General features: G+C 39.2%; 1 protein-coding gene across 1 annotated transcript in view; it reads left to right on the forward strand.

Moving 5' to 3' along the window:
• RORB (RAR related orphan receptor B) overlaps positions 1–16,517 on the forward strand; it is a 174,382-nt gene extending 157,865 nt beyond the window's left edge. Inside the window, exons 5-10 of the mRNA XM_050944198.1 lie at positions 1,767–1,888; positions 4,686–4,818; positions 8,009–8,116; positions 9,459–9,569; positions 14,253–14,365; positions 15,913–16,517. Coding sequence (XP_050800155.1) covers positions 1,767–1,888; positions 4,686–4,818; positions 8,009–8,116; positions 9,459–9,569; positions 14,253–14,365; positions 15,913–16,068 — 743 coding nt within the window. The 3' untranslated portion in view covers positions 16,069–16,517. The remainder of the gene's footprint in view (positions 1–1,766; positions 1,889–4,685; positions 4,819–8,008; positions 8,117–9,458; positions 9,570–14,252; positions 14,366–15,912) is intronic.
• The last annotated feature ends 1,205 nt before the right edge of the window (positions 16,518–17,722 follow it).

Genomic DNA, 17,722 nt, shown 5'->3' on the forward strand with positions numbered 1-17,722 from the left:
TAAATGTTCTTGTGCTGAATTCTGCTTTGAACCAGTGTAAACCCACAGTAATTCAGCTGAAGTCAGTGAAGTAACTCTGAATTACACATGTAAATAAGAGGAAAAAAAATTTTCTACTCAGTTATAATTTGAGTTTGGAGATTGAATTAAACTGAAATATTTAAAGTGAGCCTGCTAGGCTTTATCTAAGTTCTGGGTAAAACCATGATAACAAGTCAATTTTCACGTGGCTTCCTTCTAAAACTGTAAATGGAATCCACCTCCTCTCCCCCAGAACACTACCTGAACAAGCCAGGACTGACGGTCTGCTTTAACCCACTCCATAGCTGCTAGGCACCCAGATCATTTCATGCTAGTAAAACTACTGCTTTTGCCATGACAGATTTAAGTGGAGGAAAGTAGTTTCCCTTCCACTCACAGTATGTACAAGAGATGAGTGCCTTGAGACCTGCCGTTAGTCTCTATGAAGATTTTAGCCCAAGTCCCTGACTTATCTGCTGTAGTTCTCTTACTTTCCTATATCTTCTCTACTCCCTTCCCGACTTTTCTTTTTCATCCCTTTTCCCAGCATGACCAGATAGGTTATTTGTGTGACAAAATAGAGCAGCCTGGTACCCTGGGATAAAGGTTCCACCTCTCCATCCTGGACAATAACATGGTATAGACCCTACGCAGTCACTAATGTGCCCTTTTGTTGTTCTTACTAGAGCTGGGTAAAAGATTGTGGCTGCAACTCTTTTTCACAGCAACATACAAATTCACGTTGACCAAATCATATTCGTGAGTTCATGCTGATTTTGGGAATTGCTTCCATTTGAAAAAAGGAAACCTCAAAATGAAATTACTTTGATTTTGGGATTAGAGTCACAGGGGGAGTTAAGCACCATTCAGAAAGTGGTTGTAGCATCACTACTCCCTATCCCCTAACAACCCAATGGTTAGGATGCTCACCTGTTAAATGAGAGCCCTAGGTTCAAATCTTTGCTTCAGAGCAGGGACTTGAACCCAAATCTTCTCCCTTCCATATGAGTGTGCTAGCCATCAAACCACTGAGGTGTGGGGTCTCTCTTAATCTCTCCAGTTTCAGTTGTTCCACTTTGTATAAATAATTATATATTAATTGGGCCAGAGAGAGAATGAGAAAATGACTCTGTTGCCTGGTGGTTAGGGAACTCATCTGAAAGGGACAACACCTGGATTCCAGTCCCTGCTCCAGTGAATAATTAATTATTAAGACAAAGTGGAACAGCTGCAACATGAGAGATTGAGCATGATGTAGGCAATGATGAAGAAGCTATCCTCCCACGCCCAGGTCTGGCTACAGCACCTTGAATGTACTGCCTCTTTCTGAGGAATACATTGTCATTTGTGTATGAGGTTTTGCTGCTGCTGCTCCATTTCAAAATCCATTTGAAAATACCATCCTGGGTTTCTAAAAATGTGTGCCTATCCAGATACAGATAAAACGTGCATTTCCAATTTTAACTGGGTGTATTATCACCCGAAGGCTTGCTATTTTTAATTTTGTAGTCCACAACCAAGCAAATTTCCTGTGGTTTTGGATTTAATAAGGAACATTTCCACAGTGCAAACAATACCTAGATAAATACGAAAACATTTCACATTGATAAATGTGATAATGTCCAGTCTCCTATGCCATAAAATATATTATCTACTGATTATCCCCCCCAATGTTGATATCTTCAAAATTTTGCTATTACAGATTACTATTCATTGTGACTTTCTGCTTTCCCCTCATTTCTTAGATCGAATTGCACAGAATATTATTAAGTCCCATTTGGAGACGTGTCAATACACAATGGATGAACTACACCAGCTAGCATGGCAGACCCACACATATGAAGAAATTAAAGTATACCAGAGCAAGGTACAATACCCTATCACTCCTTCTCTTGCTTCGCCTTCCCCGGTGGTTCAGTGCAGTATATTTGGCAAGGACTTGTTGATCAATACCAAGTTAAAGTTTTAAACCTTTGGGTTGGAAATAGCAGTTTGATATTAAAAGAACTTGGCAACTGAAGATGTGAGAATGGCATTTTAAAATAGAAATAACAGCTTATTGATGTGTTTGCTAGTAGCATAATGTCAGGGCAAAGGAAATGATGATAAAATCAGCCTCCCATATTAATAATTTGTTTCCATGGGTCTGATCTTTTCCCAAAGCTCCAGTTGATTTTAATGGGAGCAGGATTGGACTCCATATGTTGGAAGAGATTTTTTCAAAACAGAAGATAGATTTGTTTAACATATTTATAACAACTGTTAAAACTGTCCCCATTTTCATGTGGAAAAATGAATGTTTTTTATTGCACGGAAAGTAAATCATCACCTGTCGACAGTACAGTAGATAATGCAGAATTTAACACACTCTGTAAAGTGTGGTAATACTGTTGAAAAATGGCTGTAAAAATGACTTCATTTGGTTGTATATTTATTCCCCCCCTATGATTCCTATATCAAATTCGTTCAGAATATTTCTCCCTCTTACAGCTCTTCAAATTCAGCCTAAGAAGTGGAAATCAAGCTGAGTTCTTCTGCTTTTTTCATTTTCACCAATAATAATGATTCAGCAATCAGAATTTAGACAAAGCAGAATAGAGTTCAGTTTGCTCTGTTGGCTCTCCAGTGATAACAGAAGTTGAAACTCACTTGTGGCAGATGTAGTCCAAAGATACACTTGTGCACGCATATGCACACACACAAAGGTGATAAATTGAACAAGAAGGTCCCAATTTTGTGCGGTCATTGTTCTGACTGTAATTACACTTCAGTGGTTTTGAAAAGGTTTTTGAACCCAGCAGAAATGTTCAACAAGGTGACTAAATAGCATTAGTCTATTTCCTTTTCTAGCAATATATTTGCATATTTACATTGCCTAGTTGTCATTAATTTATATCTATCTGTAGAAAGAGATAGATATAGATATAGGCTAGATTCACAAAAGGACATTTTTAAGCCTGTAATTGTTATTGAGAGAGAAATCTTTAGAGATTATCCTTCTGCGATAAATCTGTTTTGCTGCAGTCTGCCACACTTGGCCTTGGTTTACATCCACCTGTGGTTCCTGATCTGGTAGACAATCTCAGAATTCTCCTATCAGAGCAGGACCCTTTAGATGAGCTTACACAAAACAGTTGGGTGGTAGAAGACCTCTCTCATTATGTTTGGTAGGGTACTTCTTCCCCTGGATGTGGGAGCCCCCCTCAAATTCAACTCCCGCCTCCACCTGAGGAATAGAAGGCATTTGAACAGGGGCTTGTCATCTCTCTGGTGTGTGCTCTAAACAGTAGGCTATAGGATATTCTGATGTAGGGCTTCTTCAGTCTCTCATGCTGAAGCTGTTCCACTGTGGATAAACAATTTAAAAAGTCATTAGAGCAAGGGGACTGGATCCTGGGTCTCACACGTGATTACTCTAAGCAGCAGGCTACAGAGTCATTCTAGTGCTTTTACCCTATCTCTCCTCTCTGCCCTCATGATTCCTTCATTATGCATCCACAGTCCAATAGCTTTGAAAGGGGAGACTGAGAATCTCAAACAGAGGGAAGCTCCTCTCTCCAAGAGAGGGGCAGGGCTTAGCACACATCCTTTGGCTAGGCACCTCCCATTGGCTAGCTTAGTCAAGAATTCCACTCTGAGGCACCTAATTCACCCTGTTGATTATATAAGGAGTCTAACTGCTGAACTTGGGCTTCGTGAACCCCAGGGATTTTCTAGGCACCTGAAAGATAGGTGTGGCAACGTTCAACATCACCACTCCTCTGTTACTTTTTTTAATCTAGCCCATATATATATTACACAAAAAACTATGTTTAAACATTACAAAGGTTGTCAAGTCAAGCGCTCAAAAGTTAGGAAATGCCAGCTTTAAGTCTGTGCAATCTTAATTCACCTCCCTCCCTTGTATGTCTGAATTACGATACAGTCTTTACCTACATGCTCAAATACGATTTTTTTTCTACAGGAGCTTGACAAATCCAGTGCACAGAATGACAGTGCTTTCTAAATGAGCATCTATTCAATATTTTCTTTTCTCCTCCTTGTTCAATGTGCAGCCCCACATCTTGTTTACTGCACTCTAGCCAAACCTTGTTCTAAAAAGAGAACTATTAATTTCTTCATGAGCTTTTCTATGGTTCTCATCATTATAGTCTCAGAGGGCTTCACATATATGAATGAATTTATTTTCACAACATCCCTGTCAGGTGAGGGGGTGTTATCCCCATTGTACAGATGGGGAACTGAGGCACAGAAAGATTGTCAAAGGCTCAGCTATCAAGTCCTTCCTCCAAAGCATTGAGGCATTAGAGCTTTTCAAAAAAAATTTTACATGAGCAAAACAATGTATTTGTCACTAGCCTTGTTCTTGTACAAGGGTGACATGATTTGGCTGTATTTTTCCAAAAAAAATATTTGTCAGAAGCAGACACTCAGCTTGGAAAATTTCAGCTCCAAAAGTTAAAGTTTAGCAAAGTTATAAGCAACTGAAAATAGGGTCTTATAATGAGAAGAGTCGGGCAACCTTGATTGGAAGTGGCACTACCAGCTCTGTCTATTATAAAATCTAAATTACACACTTTGTGTGACACAGCATTGTGTTGTTTTGCCTCTGAACATTATGTTTGCTTACTGCTTTATTTTTTATTGCATGTTTCCTTTGGAAGACAAGAGAAGCGTTATGGCAACAGTGTGCCATCCAGATCACTCATGCTATTCAGTACGTAGTGGAGTTTGCAAAGCGGATAACAGGCTTCATGGAGCTCTGTCAAAATGATCAAATTCTACTCCTTAAATCAGGTGAGTGGTTTAGTCAGTCATTCTCTCTTCAAATAACCTTACTTCTCCCCATCACAACCTTCCCTCCCACACACGTGAACCCTACATGATCTTCTGCGTTAATAACATTCATTTCTTCAGAACCCATTCCCTCTAAAGTCAATTATGCTTTTCATTTACAGAAAAACTTTCTGTTAATTGCAGAAGCCACAATCCCCAGTTTGACATATAGTGTAAAGTATTATTGAGTTGAGCTGGCTGAATCACCAAACTGCTGCCCCTAAAACTGCCACTTGATTTTAGCGAATCAAATCCATCTAGCTGGGCCCTGCCTCTCTGGTTAACTCTCACCATTTTAATGATGCTACAGCAATACCGATAATCTTATGTCAGTACTTAGTAAGAGAAATCCCTGCTGGCAATAATTAATACCGGAGTGAGCGTGGTTGGATTGTGGCAGCATGCATTGACACTGTTGTGTGTGTGCATTGTGTGGGGGGGGAGGGGTAGTTTTTCTGTCATGTCACACAGCAATTCCTGCCCTTCTTTCAGAATAATCATTTTAAGACGCACTCTGATGACATTTAGTTATTAGGAATTGTGACCTTGCAATAACTTCATGTCACTCAGTAGGACAAAATGGTATTATCAAACAAGCTGCTACTGATTATTAACTGCATTACTCTGTACTATCCTGGTCCCTGGATCTGGCAGAGGCTGGGATATAGCATGAGGCAGCTTCTTTGAGCTAGAGAAGTGCCTTGTGTCCTTCAATAGAGAACTCTCAGGCAATTCTGAAAGAGATAGTGTGATCCAGTCTTTGCTCAGAAGGATGTGGCTGTAATATGGGACCAAGATGCAAACTGCAGAAAAATAAGAGGACCTGTAGGGTTCCAAGAGGAATACAAAAGATTCCCTGGAAGAGAAGGATCTTAGCATGAGAATAATTAATAATATCATTATTAACATTCCAGCTTCTGAATTAAACAACCTTATTCATTTGGCTGGTAAAGCAAAAGAAACAATAGTGCTTCAAAAAAATGTTCAATGACATTTGGACATAAAATGTATTGTAAGAGAACCCCAATTAGCTGCAGAGTGTATAAACTGCTAAGGTTTTACTGCCCCTCATGCTGCTAATATTGAGCAGAGCTAGCCAGAATTCTGGGATTTTTCCCACAGTTTCCGATAAAAATCCCCCTTTGAATTTTTCCTGTTAGGAAATTCTGGTTTCCCTGTGGTAGAGTTTAAAAATGTGACAGTGTTATTTTTCCCCTCACATTCCACACCCTCTGACTGTTTCCTCTCTTTTTCCATTATGAGAAATAGGGGGAAACCTACGTTTCACACTTTCTTACAGTTTTCCAACTGAACACATCATGGAAACAGTGTGGATAAGTGAGGGGAGGGGGAACTTTTTACATTTAAAAGTAGAACTTCCACTTTCAAGTTAATTTACTCTCAGAAAACACTTTGTTACAGTTTTCAAACCAGAAAACATTGGAAAACTATCAGAAAGTGTGAAAACCCCCATAATAGTTTTTCTAAATGGAAAAACTTAAAAAATTGCAGAAAAAAATTGAAGTGTTTTCCTAATTTTTTTCTTTTCATAGAAAAATTTGAGGATGCTTTTTCAAAACCTTTCACTGTAAAAAAAAAATTTAATGAAACCCTTTAAAAAAACAACTTTTAATCAGAAAATGTTTGACCAGCTCTACTACTGAAATTAGGGATAGCAAGGCAATTTGCACAGTCCTTAGCAAAAGTGAAGCCCTAAACTTCAGGGAAATGGGACTGGATCGTGAATTGCTTCCCTCTCTGGTCAGTCCCAGAGGCAGAGATTGGAGGGTAAATTGTCTCCTACTCAGATCCCACAGCCACAGAGGAGATCTCGCTGTTTTGTGAGTAACCAATTCAGCTGGCCTCACGGATCATCAAATGTGTAGGTTGTGTGGTGTTTGGGTGTGATTCATAATGGGGAGAGATGCTGCAACACTCCATATTGCAGCACTTAACATTTAGGTACAGCCGGGCAAATAATGGATTTTTCAGTTCGCTGACATTTCTGAAAATCAAAAAATTAAAAAAATTGTGAAAAATATCAGTGCATCAAAAAACTCTATTTCAGGTCAAACGAAACAAAATCTGAAAATGAATTTTTTTACTGGCACTTGTAAAGGTAGTGGTGGTGGAAGAAACCACCATTGCAACTTTTAGCCTAGGGCTTAGAGTACTCATCTGGGATGGGAAACCCTGTGTTCAACTCCACTTCTGCCTGATATAAAGAAGGGATTTTAACAGGGGTGTGCTCCAGCCACTGGGCTATGGTATATTTTGGGATAGGGCTCTCTAAATCTCTCTTGTTGAAGTTGATCAGCTGTTTACAAATAATTAAATATGAACTGGCATTACAGAAATGGGGCCTGGGAATCAAAGTAGAACAGCTTCAACAAAAGAGACTGAAAGAGGCCTGTTCCATAATATCCCATAGCCCTGGGATGAGGGCATTTTTTCTGGGAGATGGAAAACTCAAGTTCAGATCCCTGTGCCACACTAGGTAGAGGTGGAAATTGAACCAGGGTCTCCAATGCCCCGGGGGAGGGCTAAAGGTCATAAGGAGGGGGCACAACATCCTCCTCCTGCTGTTTTGTGTGAGTTTCAACATGCTCTGAGCACGTCTACCAGATCGATACCCCAGATAGGTGGGGGAATACCTAGGTTTTTAATCCCATCTGGGGTTTAGGCATGAGTTAGACACCAAACTGCTGTGCAGTGTCAGGGTTTAGGCAGGTGTGCACTTACCCCGCTGCTGACATTTAGGCACCCGGGGGACTTCAGTAGTGGAAACTTAGGCACTTAGGCCCAGATCTACAAAGATATTTAGGCTCCTAACTTCTGTTGAAACCAGTGGAAGTTAGAAATGGGAATACCTCTGTGGATCTGGGCCTTAGTGATTTTAGGCACCTACAGGGTTAGGGGGCTGCTGAGCAGGGTGTTGTGAATGCCAGTGACACATAATATTGGACTTAGGTGCTTAAGGCCCCTCCTCCCACCCTGTAAATCCCACCATTTGTGCCCAAGATTGTTTCTGTTCATTGGTATTTTGCTAAGAAACTGTTTTGAAATTTAATACATTCTGCTTTCAAAAGTGCCTTGAAACATCCCAGGAATGAAGCGTGTGTAGTTTTCATACTCTTTCCTTGTCCAAAAGGCTGCTTGGAAGTGGTTTTGGTGAGAATGTGCCGTGCCTTCAACCCACTCAACAACACTGTTCTGTTTGAAGGAAAGTATGGAGGAATGCAAATGTTCAAAGCTTTGGGTAGGTTTGCCTTTTTTATTTTCACCCATTACAAATTCTGGAGTGAGTGGGAGATTTACCTTTCTAAATGTAATCACCCTCCCAACAAAAAGTCATTAGCAGCTTTTGAATCCTTTACCTTTAGCACTGAAGAACAGGGAACTGCCATTTAAGCTAACAAAGTAACTCCATTAGCTGCTAGCAGTAGCAGGCTAATTTCCTTTAGTAGAAAAGGAGCAATGGGAGGTTTGCAAGATACACTCTGGCAGTGTGCCACATAAGGACTGAGTAAAATATGAATGAAGATTTCAGAATTTGGCCTATAATGATCCCGACCTCATTTGTGCTTGACATTTGCACTGATGCATAATATCAGCTAAAAGAATGGCTTCAAAATTGAAACCTGTGTGAAAGGAAGGTGAATGTTGCAGAAGGGGTAAGTGGATGAAGTCTATTTTTGGCCTGGTGGCTTAGGTAGATGGATGGATGCATGGATCCCACAAAGGTCATGAGGGGGCACCAAGGGGTTATCCAGAATACTCTAAACCTTGAGAAAAATTCAGGCACAGCTCAGGTTCATTCTGATTTGTTTGGTAGAGCAACTGTTTCATTCCTCATCACTATATGTACATGCTTGATGACTGCTACCTTGCCCATAGTGTTACCTTATAAATGATGTCAGTGTTCTGGTTGTGAGAATAATTAACCTGTTAACCATTCAGCAGTCAGGACCAAAGCCAATGAAGGTTTCGATATTGGTAGTATTTAGTATATATTTAGCTCACTGCTTATATATACATCATATATAAACATTCCATGTATGTTTAGCTGATTTTCTTTGTCCTACAGCATGTTTTTCTCCAAACTTCTAAGAAGGCTATCTTATCTTGCTATCTGATGGGATGTTGTAGGAGATGACTGTTCTGTATTAGTCAGATTCCTTTTGCAGATGTCATTTTAGTTTCAAAAACAAGATTTCCTTTAAAGCGAGAAAGAAAATTCTTGGCTAACATCTCTGAATGACATTGCAAAAGACATTTTTTTTTCTTGATTTTTCTTTGGAGTTTTCAGAGGCAGAGTGTTTCACACTTTTTACTGGGATTCACTGAAAGTTTTAGTGATATGCAACTTCAAATGTTACTTTTTAAAATAGCCTCACTTTCCATGTGAGTGCAAATTCAGAGGTCAATTAAAGTGTTCGCCTAAGCAGAACACTTGCTCACTCACTTGCACTCTTTCTTTCTCTCGCTCAGGTGCATGCACACTCACACACACACACTTGACATCAAAACAAGCAGCTTTTCAAGGGATTCTAAAGAGCTGATAAATTTCTAGCATTGACTTTGTTCTCTGTGATCTGTAGGTTCTGATGATCTGGTGAATGAAGCGTTTGACTTTGCAAAGAATTTATGTTCCTTACAGCTGACTGAGGAAGAGATTGCATTGTTTTCATCTGCTGTTCTGATATCACCAGGTAGTTATCTCCATGTATTTTGATGAATCCTCTTTTTCACTGCATCCTTGTTCATATTTTTTTTTTTTTTGCCAGCTGTTGTTCCTACTCAAACTGGCACATTAAGTAATTGAAGAGTTGTCTGGATAATTCTCTAAAGTTTTCTTTAATACATTATATCGACAGCAGTTAACCTACTGGAAATAGGCTCACAACAAAATATGGCTACACCAGCCTAAAGAGCCACAGGTAGGCAGATTTATGACCTGCCTGTTATCCAGAACATTCTGGCCAGCTGTTCAGAACCTGAACTGAATGATAGAAAAATAACGCTGGATCTGAGCCAAGTATTGTCTCTTCAACATTCAACAGCACCATCATAAGGTGAAGGAAGAAAAATAGGAACACTAGAAAGAGATGGGGAGGCAGACTGTGTGTGATAGGCATAGGTACCAATTGCAAGTGAGGCAGAACAGCATTTCCCCACGTGGACCTCTGAGAGAGATTGTGCCTCAGGGAAGCATATTCCTTCTTGAATTCCAGGAAGCACAGGGCCTCAGCTCTTTCCTTCCCACTCTGAGGTAGCAGGCACTCTCATGGTTGCTCGCTCTGCCTTTGGTAGAGTATAGGGATGGCAGGGACTGTGACTGGCTTCTTATGTGGGATGGGAGCAAGCAGGGCAAGGGCCTTCCCCATAGTGCGCACCTGTACAAGGGCCAGTCAGAAATGTGTTTATTGTCATGGGAATATGCTCATTTGCACAAAATACCCATAGTTACACATATGTGTTTGAAAACATACTGGCTGCATGAATGTTAATGGAAAAGCAGAAGAAAAAGGGTTTGGACCATAGGTGATTGGATCAGATCACAAGCTGAATCTAGTGGACAAGTTCACAATTCGGTGTGGGATTTTTAAAAAGCACCTTAGGGAAAAGCACTTGTCCACTGAAAGTTAATAGGTATTGTGCACCTAACTCCTTCACACAAATTCCCCCCCCCCACACACACACACACACAAAATTCACACAGTTCTGCTCCTGGCCTCCTCTAGTTTGCTCTGCCCTTTGTCACATCTGTGGAGGAGATTAATTTAGATAAAATTAGACTAGCACGGATGGTGTCAACACGCTTGATATCTTCATAAAAACATGTGCTGCAAGGATCCTGGTCCTTGTTATTTCTACAGGAGATTTTGTGTTCTGTAACAGTTTGCTCAGTGTTGGAAGGGATGATCCAGTGAGTACTTGCTGCAGGTTAGTACCTTTAGCTTCTTTGATGGAGTCACAGGATGTAAAGCTGTTTTTCCAGGATGTTTTCTTGGCGGGAAGGTTCCTCAGCCACAGGAGAAAGGACAGCAGCAGAGCTGTGAGCAGAATCATACTTCTCCAGCCGAGCTTTGTTTTATATTACAAAACCTTCACAATGTGCAGAGGTGGAATCCTTGTGTCTTTGTATTTAAATCTTCATTGAGTTGTGTTCCAATTTGATGTCTTACAACAATGACTTGGAAACATAGGATCTGATCCAAGGAATATTTAAATCAATGGGAAACTTTCCATTCACTTCAATCGGCTTTGGATTAGGCTAGTACAGCACATCCATAGAAAAGACGTAACAAATGCAGTAGTTGAATGTGTTTGGGAGTTAGAGAAACTTCAGTGAAATCAAATTTCTACCCAGTGTTATGTCTCAGACAATACAGGAAGGAAGAGCAAATTACTGCTTCAGCCAGCCAGCAAGATATGGTAGCAAAACACTACTGATAATTCTAAGACTAGGGCACCTGCTTTAGGCCTGATCCAAACCCAGGTAAAGAAATGGAAAGATTCCCATTAACTTTAGTTGCTTTTGATGCAGCCTTTTATGAGATGTGCTAAACTACAGGTACATAAATATCAAAATACTGATTCATCCCTGTGGTCCTCTAAATACCCCATAATTTGGAAAGTACTAAATGTTTCTACTTGGTACTAGTATTTGCTGTCAACTGAGAATCTCTTGCTCATTTCTACTTTTTCTAAACCATTTGTGGATGCATTTAGTGCTCAGAAAAGTGAGTGACTCAGCCCTGACTTTGAGATAATTAAACTCCAGGCAAGTGTTCTGAAAGCTTCCCCATTAACTTTGCTAATGCATTCAGTCTTGCTATACAACAGCCCTACTACAGACTCAAGTGCTGTGCCTCTCTGGACCAGAAATGACTGGGTATAGCAAGCTGTTTGGGAGTTGTGTCCTTTAGATAAACAGGAGCAACTACCAAACTCATATTCACTGTGCTCCAACTAGGAATTTCAGCTGCTCTTCAGAGACACAAGATTAGTTACTGTAATATCCCATCAGTCTACCTTTCATCTCCTGAATGGGTCTTTCCTACACACAGACATAAAGACACTTGCAATCGATTTTTCTCTCCCACATCACAAGGAAACAAATTTCAAAGTGAATAGTATGTGCCACTTCTTTCTGCAGTGTGTGTGTTTACGTATGGGGAGGGATGATATAACAGACAGATGGGTTGAAACACCATGTACAACTATGACAAACATTTTCTTCGTCATGAACTTAACAACTGTTATGCTTTATGCGTAACAGCCCTAATTTGTAGTATTAGACACCGAAATGTAATTTACAAAGACTATACCAACAACGCTGATTCATTTTTAAACCCATGCTTATTATTAAGAGAGAAATCCTTGGGGAATATCCCTCAGTGATAAATCTGTTTTCCTCCAGTCTGCCACACTGGGCCTTGGTTTAAATCCACTAGAGTGCATGTTTTTATGACAGCATAAAATTTAGCACTTAGTATATGAAGGCTGAATATTATTTATGTTCACTTAGGCAGGTGTTATGTAAGCTCTTAGCTAATCTTGTCACTGCTGTTACTGAATCCAGTTGTTTACCTTATGTGAACAAGATTCTTTATCTTTCTAACAAGGTTCCTTTCTCTGAGCATCTGTTCAGTGTCTGGAGATCTCAGCTCTGTCTCTTTTCAGCAAAGGCTCAGACTAGTGTGTTCCAAACAGCAATATTGTCATGCTACGCCCTTTTCATGCACTTCTCCTCACACAGGGCCTGACGAAATCATAGTATCCTGTTAATTATATGTTGAAACATCACTATTATCTGGCCTGTATGATAAATTATATTAATGGTTAGTTTACAATAATCCAGTCGGTGCCATTACTTCACTTCTGTCTCTAATTAAAAAAAAAAAAGCATCTGAATGGGGGAAGGGCTCTTCTGCACCTCCTGGCTCTTTCTGTAAAATTCATCTTCTGCACTAAGATAGAGTTTCATTTCCTGATGGAAACCCAAAAACTATTACTAAGATCCAGTCTGAATAGACAGAGAGAGAGAGAGAGATTTGCAGCATAATAACAAAAGAAGTTTACTGGGAGAGTGAATGCATTGTATTAATGGACTCAGAATTGAATCAAGATCTGCTACCCCACTTGCCATATGGTTGTTTCAGGAAACCATGAATTGGGAGAATATAGATCCTCTTCTTTCACTGAAATCAGGAAGAGTTTTGCCTTTGACCTCAGTACAAGCAAGATAGGTTCCAAGCAGCTATTTCTGTAGACATATTCTCCCAGATAATTTAGAGTTTATTTTATCTGCTGCCATATTTTAAATAATTGCACTTCAAGATGTTGCAACAAAAAAATTCATCGAAAGTATTAAGAAATTCTTTTCGAGGAAACTATTTCTGTTCATTTAGACTTAAATGTTGGTCTCAAAATGTTAGCCCAGTTGAGACTTTAGTTTATTTAATTTTTAATTTTAAAATTGTTATATTTTATTACTCTCAAAGTGGTGTGACCACTTTGATCAGTTTGTTTATTCTTTCTGTACTCAATAGATGCTCAGATAGCATTACTTGTATTTCACCTGTGAGATATGAAATAGAGAAATATGAACTAGAAAACAACAGAGAATAAACGAATTACTTGGACCTTGTTTAATTTTTTTGCAGGAGTTTGTCCATTTTGTCACATCTTTCTCTCTTTTGTCCTTTTTTTAAAGTCCATATAGTCAAGTTCAAACATGTAAAGGCAGTGCATTGGTAGCAAGTACGTACTTCATGTCCATGACTTGAACTCTCAGATGATCTTAAAATAGTTCATAATATTCTGACTCTGAAATCATATGTTAATAGCATAGCAGTCCCTCAGCATAATGCAATTATACCTCTACCCCAATATAACACAACCCGATATAACACGAATTCTAAGGTTTTTCGCCTTCCTCTGCAGCATGGGGCACGGGTCACTTGCTGGAGGATTCTCTGCAGCTTGAGGTCTTCAAACCACAATTTGAGGATTTCAATAACTCAGACATAGGTTAGGGGTTTGTTACAGGAGTGGATGGGTGAGATTCTGTGGCCTGCATTGTGCAGGAGGTCAGACTAGATGATTATAATGATCCCTTCTGACCTTAAAATCTATGAGTCTATAACACGGTAAAGCAGCACTCCAGGGGGGTGGGGGTCTGCGCACTATGCTGGATCAAAGCGAGTTCGAAATAACGCGGTTTTACCTATAATGCGGTAAGATTTTTTTGGCTCCCAAGGACAACGTTATATCAGCATTGAGGTGCATTATTAACCCTTGTCAGCGTGGTATGTGGTGCCTATGTGTGGATGAGCCTTCCTTCCTTGTTCTTGTTGGCTTTAGTCCTTGTCTTTCTTCTTTGTCAGATCGAGCCTGGCTAATAGAACCAAGAAAGGTCCAGAAACTTCAGGAAAAGATTTATTTTGCACTTCAACATGTGATTCAGAAGAACCATCTTGATGATGAGACCTTGGCAAAGGTAGATCTTTTGAACATGCTAGTTCATGACTATATTAACGGAACAAGTGTTCCTAAGATTCAGGAGTGTTGCCAACATGTACATAGCAATTCTATTATAACGCTTCTTATATATTTGATAACCAAAGTAAGGCTTTGATAAAGGATGATTTCAAAGTGGAGGAACAGCAATATGCTGCCAAAGGTGAAGTGGCAATTTAGTCATTACCAAATTATCTAATGCAGTATTCAAAATGTAATCTTTTTTTTTAAAGAATTCACTGAGAATGAGAGTCAGAAGACTCTGGAAGATATTAATATAAGAATTCAGAAAGCAAGCTCAGTCTTAATATATTTCCCCACTGAATAAGGGTAAGAAAGAAAGTGTTACCATTTTATAATATTGTGTTTCAGTTGTTCGACTGAGGGGGTAAAAAATTCTGGAATTTGTAATCACATAAGGGGAACATAGCATTGAGTTATTCCTGACAGTTCACAGCCATAGATCATCCTGAGTAAATCTGGTATTTATTCTTTATTCTATTGGCCAAACTATTTTGCTTCTGAGTTGCTGTAATTGTAATTGTTTAAAAGAGAAATAAAATCGTAAGACTTGAAGTGAGATGGTCCCTTCCAGATTTCAGTAGAACCAAGACAATAGCTTTATCAATTGGGTTGGTAAGGCTTCTTACTGAAATGCTCCTATACACATATCTGCTAACACTGGGGGAAAGTGCAGGCACATTGTTCTAGAAAATCAAATGGAGAGTGCCTGGCACATCTGGCCCTCTGCTTTTTTCATGTCCTCTGTAAGGCTCACAGGATACTTATTTTGTAATTTTTAGAGATTTCATATTTGTCAAATATATGTACTACTGTAAAAAAGATATTGAAACTCATCAGAAAAGCAAGGCCTAATACTGAAGTCCCAGTAAATAAATAAATAAAACAAAATAAATAAATTAAAAAACCTCCCATTAATTTCAGTCAGAGTTTTGCCAAAGGAAGGACTATGAAATGTGTGGCATGCATTTCATAAACTGTAAATTCAGAGGAAATGGAGACATTTTAATTAGGTAGGCTCCTCATGTAACTGCACAAAAATCTGCTGTTAGACCAAAAATATGTTACTTTCCACAGAAAATTCTATAGGTTTATGTAGTGGTATTTTGATTCAGTTTACAGCAGCATGCTATATGCTTAGTTTTTCTAGGGAAAAGAAAGGGAGTTATTTCTATTCTTATTTCCTTCTTTTTCACTCTAACCATTAGCGGTTTTATTTGGTGCTATTATGGGAATGTGACTTCGTTAAGGACCACCTCCAATATGCAGCCCTATTTCTTAAATGGCCACTTTAAAGTAACACTAAGGTTTCTAGGACAATTGTGTTTGGCCTTTAATTAAAAACCAGTTTCTTCTAGGCAATTTAATATTGCCAGTTGAGGTGGTCATTTTAAACAGGTTTCACTATTCTCAGTTACTCTTCCACCCAACAGGATGCTACCTCTGTTCATTCTGGAAACCCTGCTTTCTCCTAAACACTTTCTTACTCTTTTTTCCCCCTTGCAGTTAGTAGCCAAGATACCAACAATTACTGCACTTTGCAACTTGCATGGAGAGAAACTGCAGGTATTTAAGCAATCTCATCCAGATATAGTGAATACACTGTTTCCTCCGTTATACAAGGAGCTTTTCAATCCAGACTCTACCACGGGCTGCAAGTGAAGGGGAAGATAGAATTGTCACATAGTCCTGGAATGCATCACTGTAAAGACAAAAGAAATGTTTTCATGAAGACTTGTTAAAAATGTCACTACTGCAACACTAGGAATGTCCTGCACTTAATAGAATTATTTTTCACCGCTACAGTTTGAAGAATGTAAATATGCACCTCTGAGTGGGGCTCTTTTATTCTTGTCTTTCTTTTACTTCTTTTTTTTTAACTGACCATAAATATACAAATATAGGACACTGGGTGTTACCTTTTTTATTTTATTTTATTGGGGTATGTTTTGGGAAACAACTGTTCATAGAATTTTATTGTAGATATAAATGAGAATAGAGCGGTACTTTGCAGTATTACTCTTGCTGTTTATTGTTCAAATATAATTTAAGAAAATTCCACTTATTACACTTGCCTATTTCTATGTTTTTAGATAGTTTAATGCATGTGGAAATTTATAGCTGTCTTGGAAATTGTTGTGCATATATGAAATATACATATGTATATGTACTATAGACATATATATATATGTAGTATATGCACATGCTGTAGCTTAAAAATCCCATGCCTACTTTCAAAGGATGCTCAGTCAGTCTCTCCTGCAGTTTTTACTCTCCAAGTCATGTATTAGATTTATGTTGGGCAATCAGGATTTTGCTCTGTGAGGCAGAGTTAAATCCTCATTCACCAATGTATAACGAAAGAATGGTATCGCTTCTAAGAAACTTGTCATATAGTGTGCATATGCAGTATGCAGTCTGTAAATCAAACATTAAGATTGTGTCAATGATGCAAAAGCCTTGTCTGGATGATTCAAATGGACAGAGGAAAAGTTATTTGGAATTTTCTCCCTGTTATGGGAATAAAGCATATATAAAAATGAACATAGCATGCCAGTAAAGTATCTAAACCACAGAGTCAAAATGTAAATTATCCCAAACAGAACATTTTTGTGAATCAGCCAAACATTATATTTTATTAGCGCTTCTTAGAGAAATAGATACAGGTCCCATCTTGCTCCCATTGACTTCAGCTGAACCAGGAGCAGGCCTAAAATATAGCTTTGAAGAGTAAAAATGTGATGTAGTGATGGTGGTGTGGGTGTTGATGACAGTGAAACTCTGTTGCCAGCTAAGTCACTGTAAGCTGTTGAATGACAATGGAGGGTTTCCATTTCATAAAAATATGTTGCTCAGGTGCTACTATTAGAGGTTCAGAATAGGCAAGTGAGGGGATGTGATTTTTTTTTTACAATTTTGAATTAAAAACAGAGATAGGCCTGAGTAGCAGCATTCAAATGCACATGTGAATCAGTCCCAGATCATTCTCTCAAACCTGAGAGTGTTCAGATCCATGGTTTGTTTTCATGTCTGTCTCTTTGTGCTGCAGATACTGGGCAGAGGGGAGTGGGAGGATACAATAATGAAGAATGTGTTTGTCTCTCCCAGATGCACACACAATAGACCTTCCACTCAGGTCCGCCCGGGGGCGGGGGGGGTGGGGAAAAGGGGCATTTTGCCCCAAATCCCGGGCCCCACAGGGACCCCCACAAGAATATAGTATTCTATAATATTGCAACTTTTTTTTTATGGAAGGAGCCCCTGAAATTGCTTTGCCCCGGGCCCCCTGAATCCTCTGGGCAGCTCTGCTTCCACC

The sequence above is a fragment of the Gopherus flavomarginatus genome, chromosome 3, assembly GCF_025201925.1.
Source record: "Gopherus flavomarginatus isolate rGopFla2 chromosome 3, rGopFla2.mat.asm, whole genome shotgun sequence".
Taxonomy (NCBI): domain Eukaryota; kingdom Metazoa; phylum Chordata; order Testudines; family Testudinidae; genus Gopherus; species Gopherus flavomarginatus.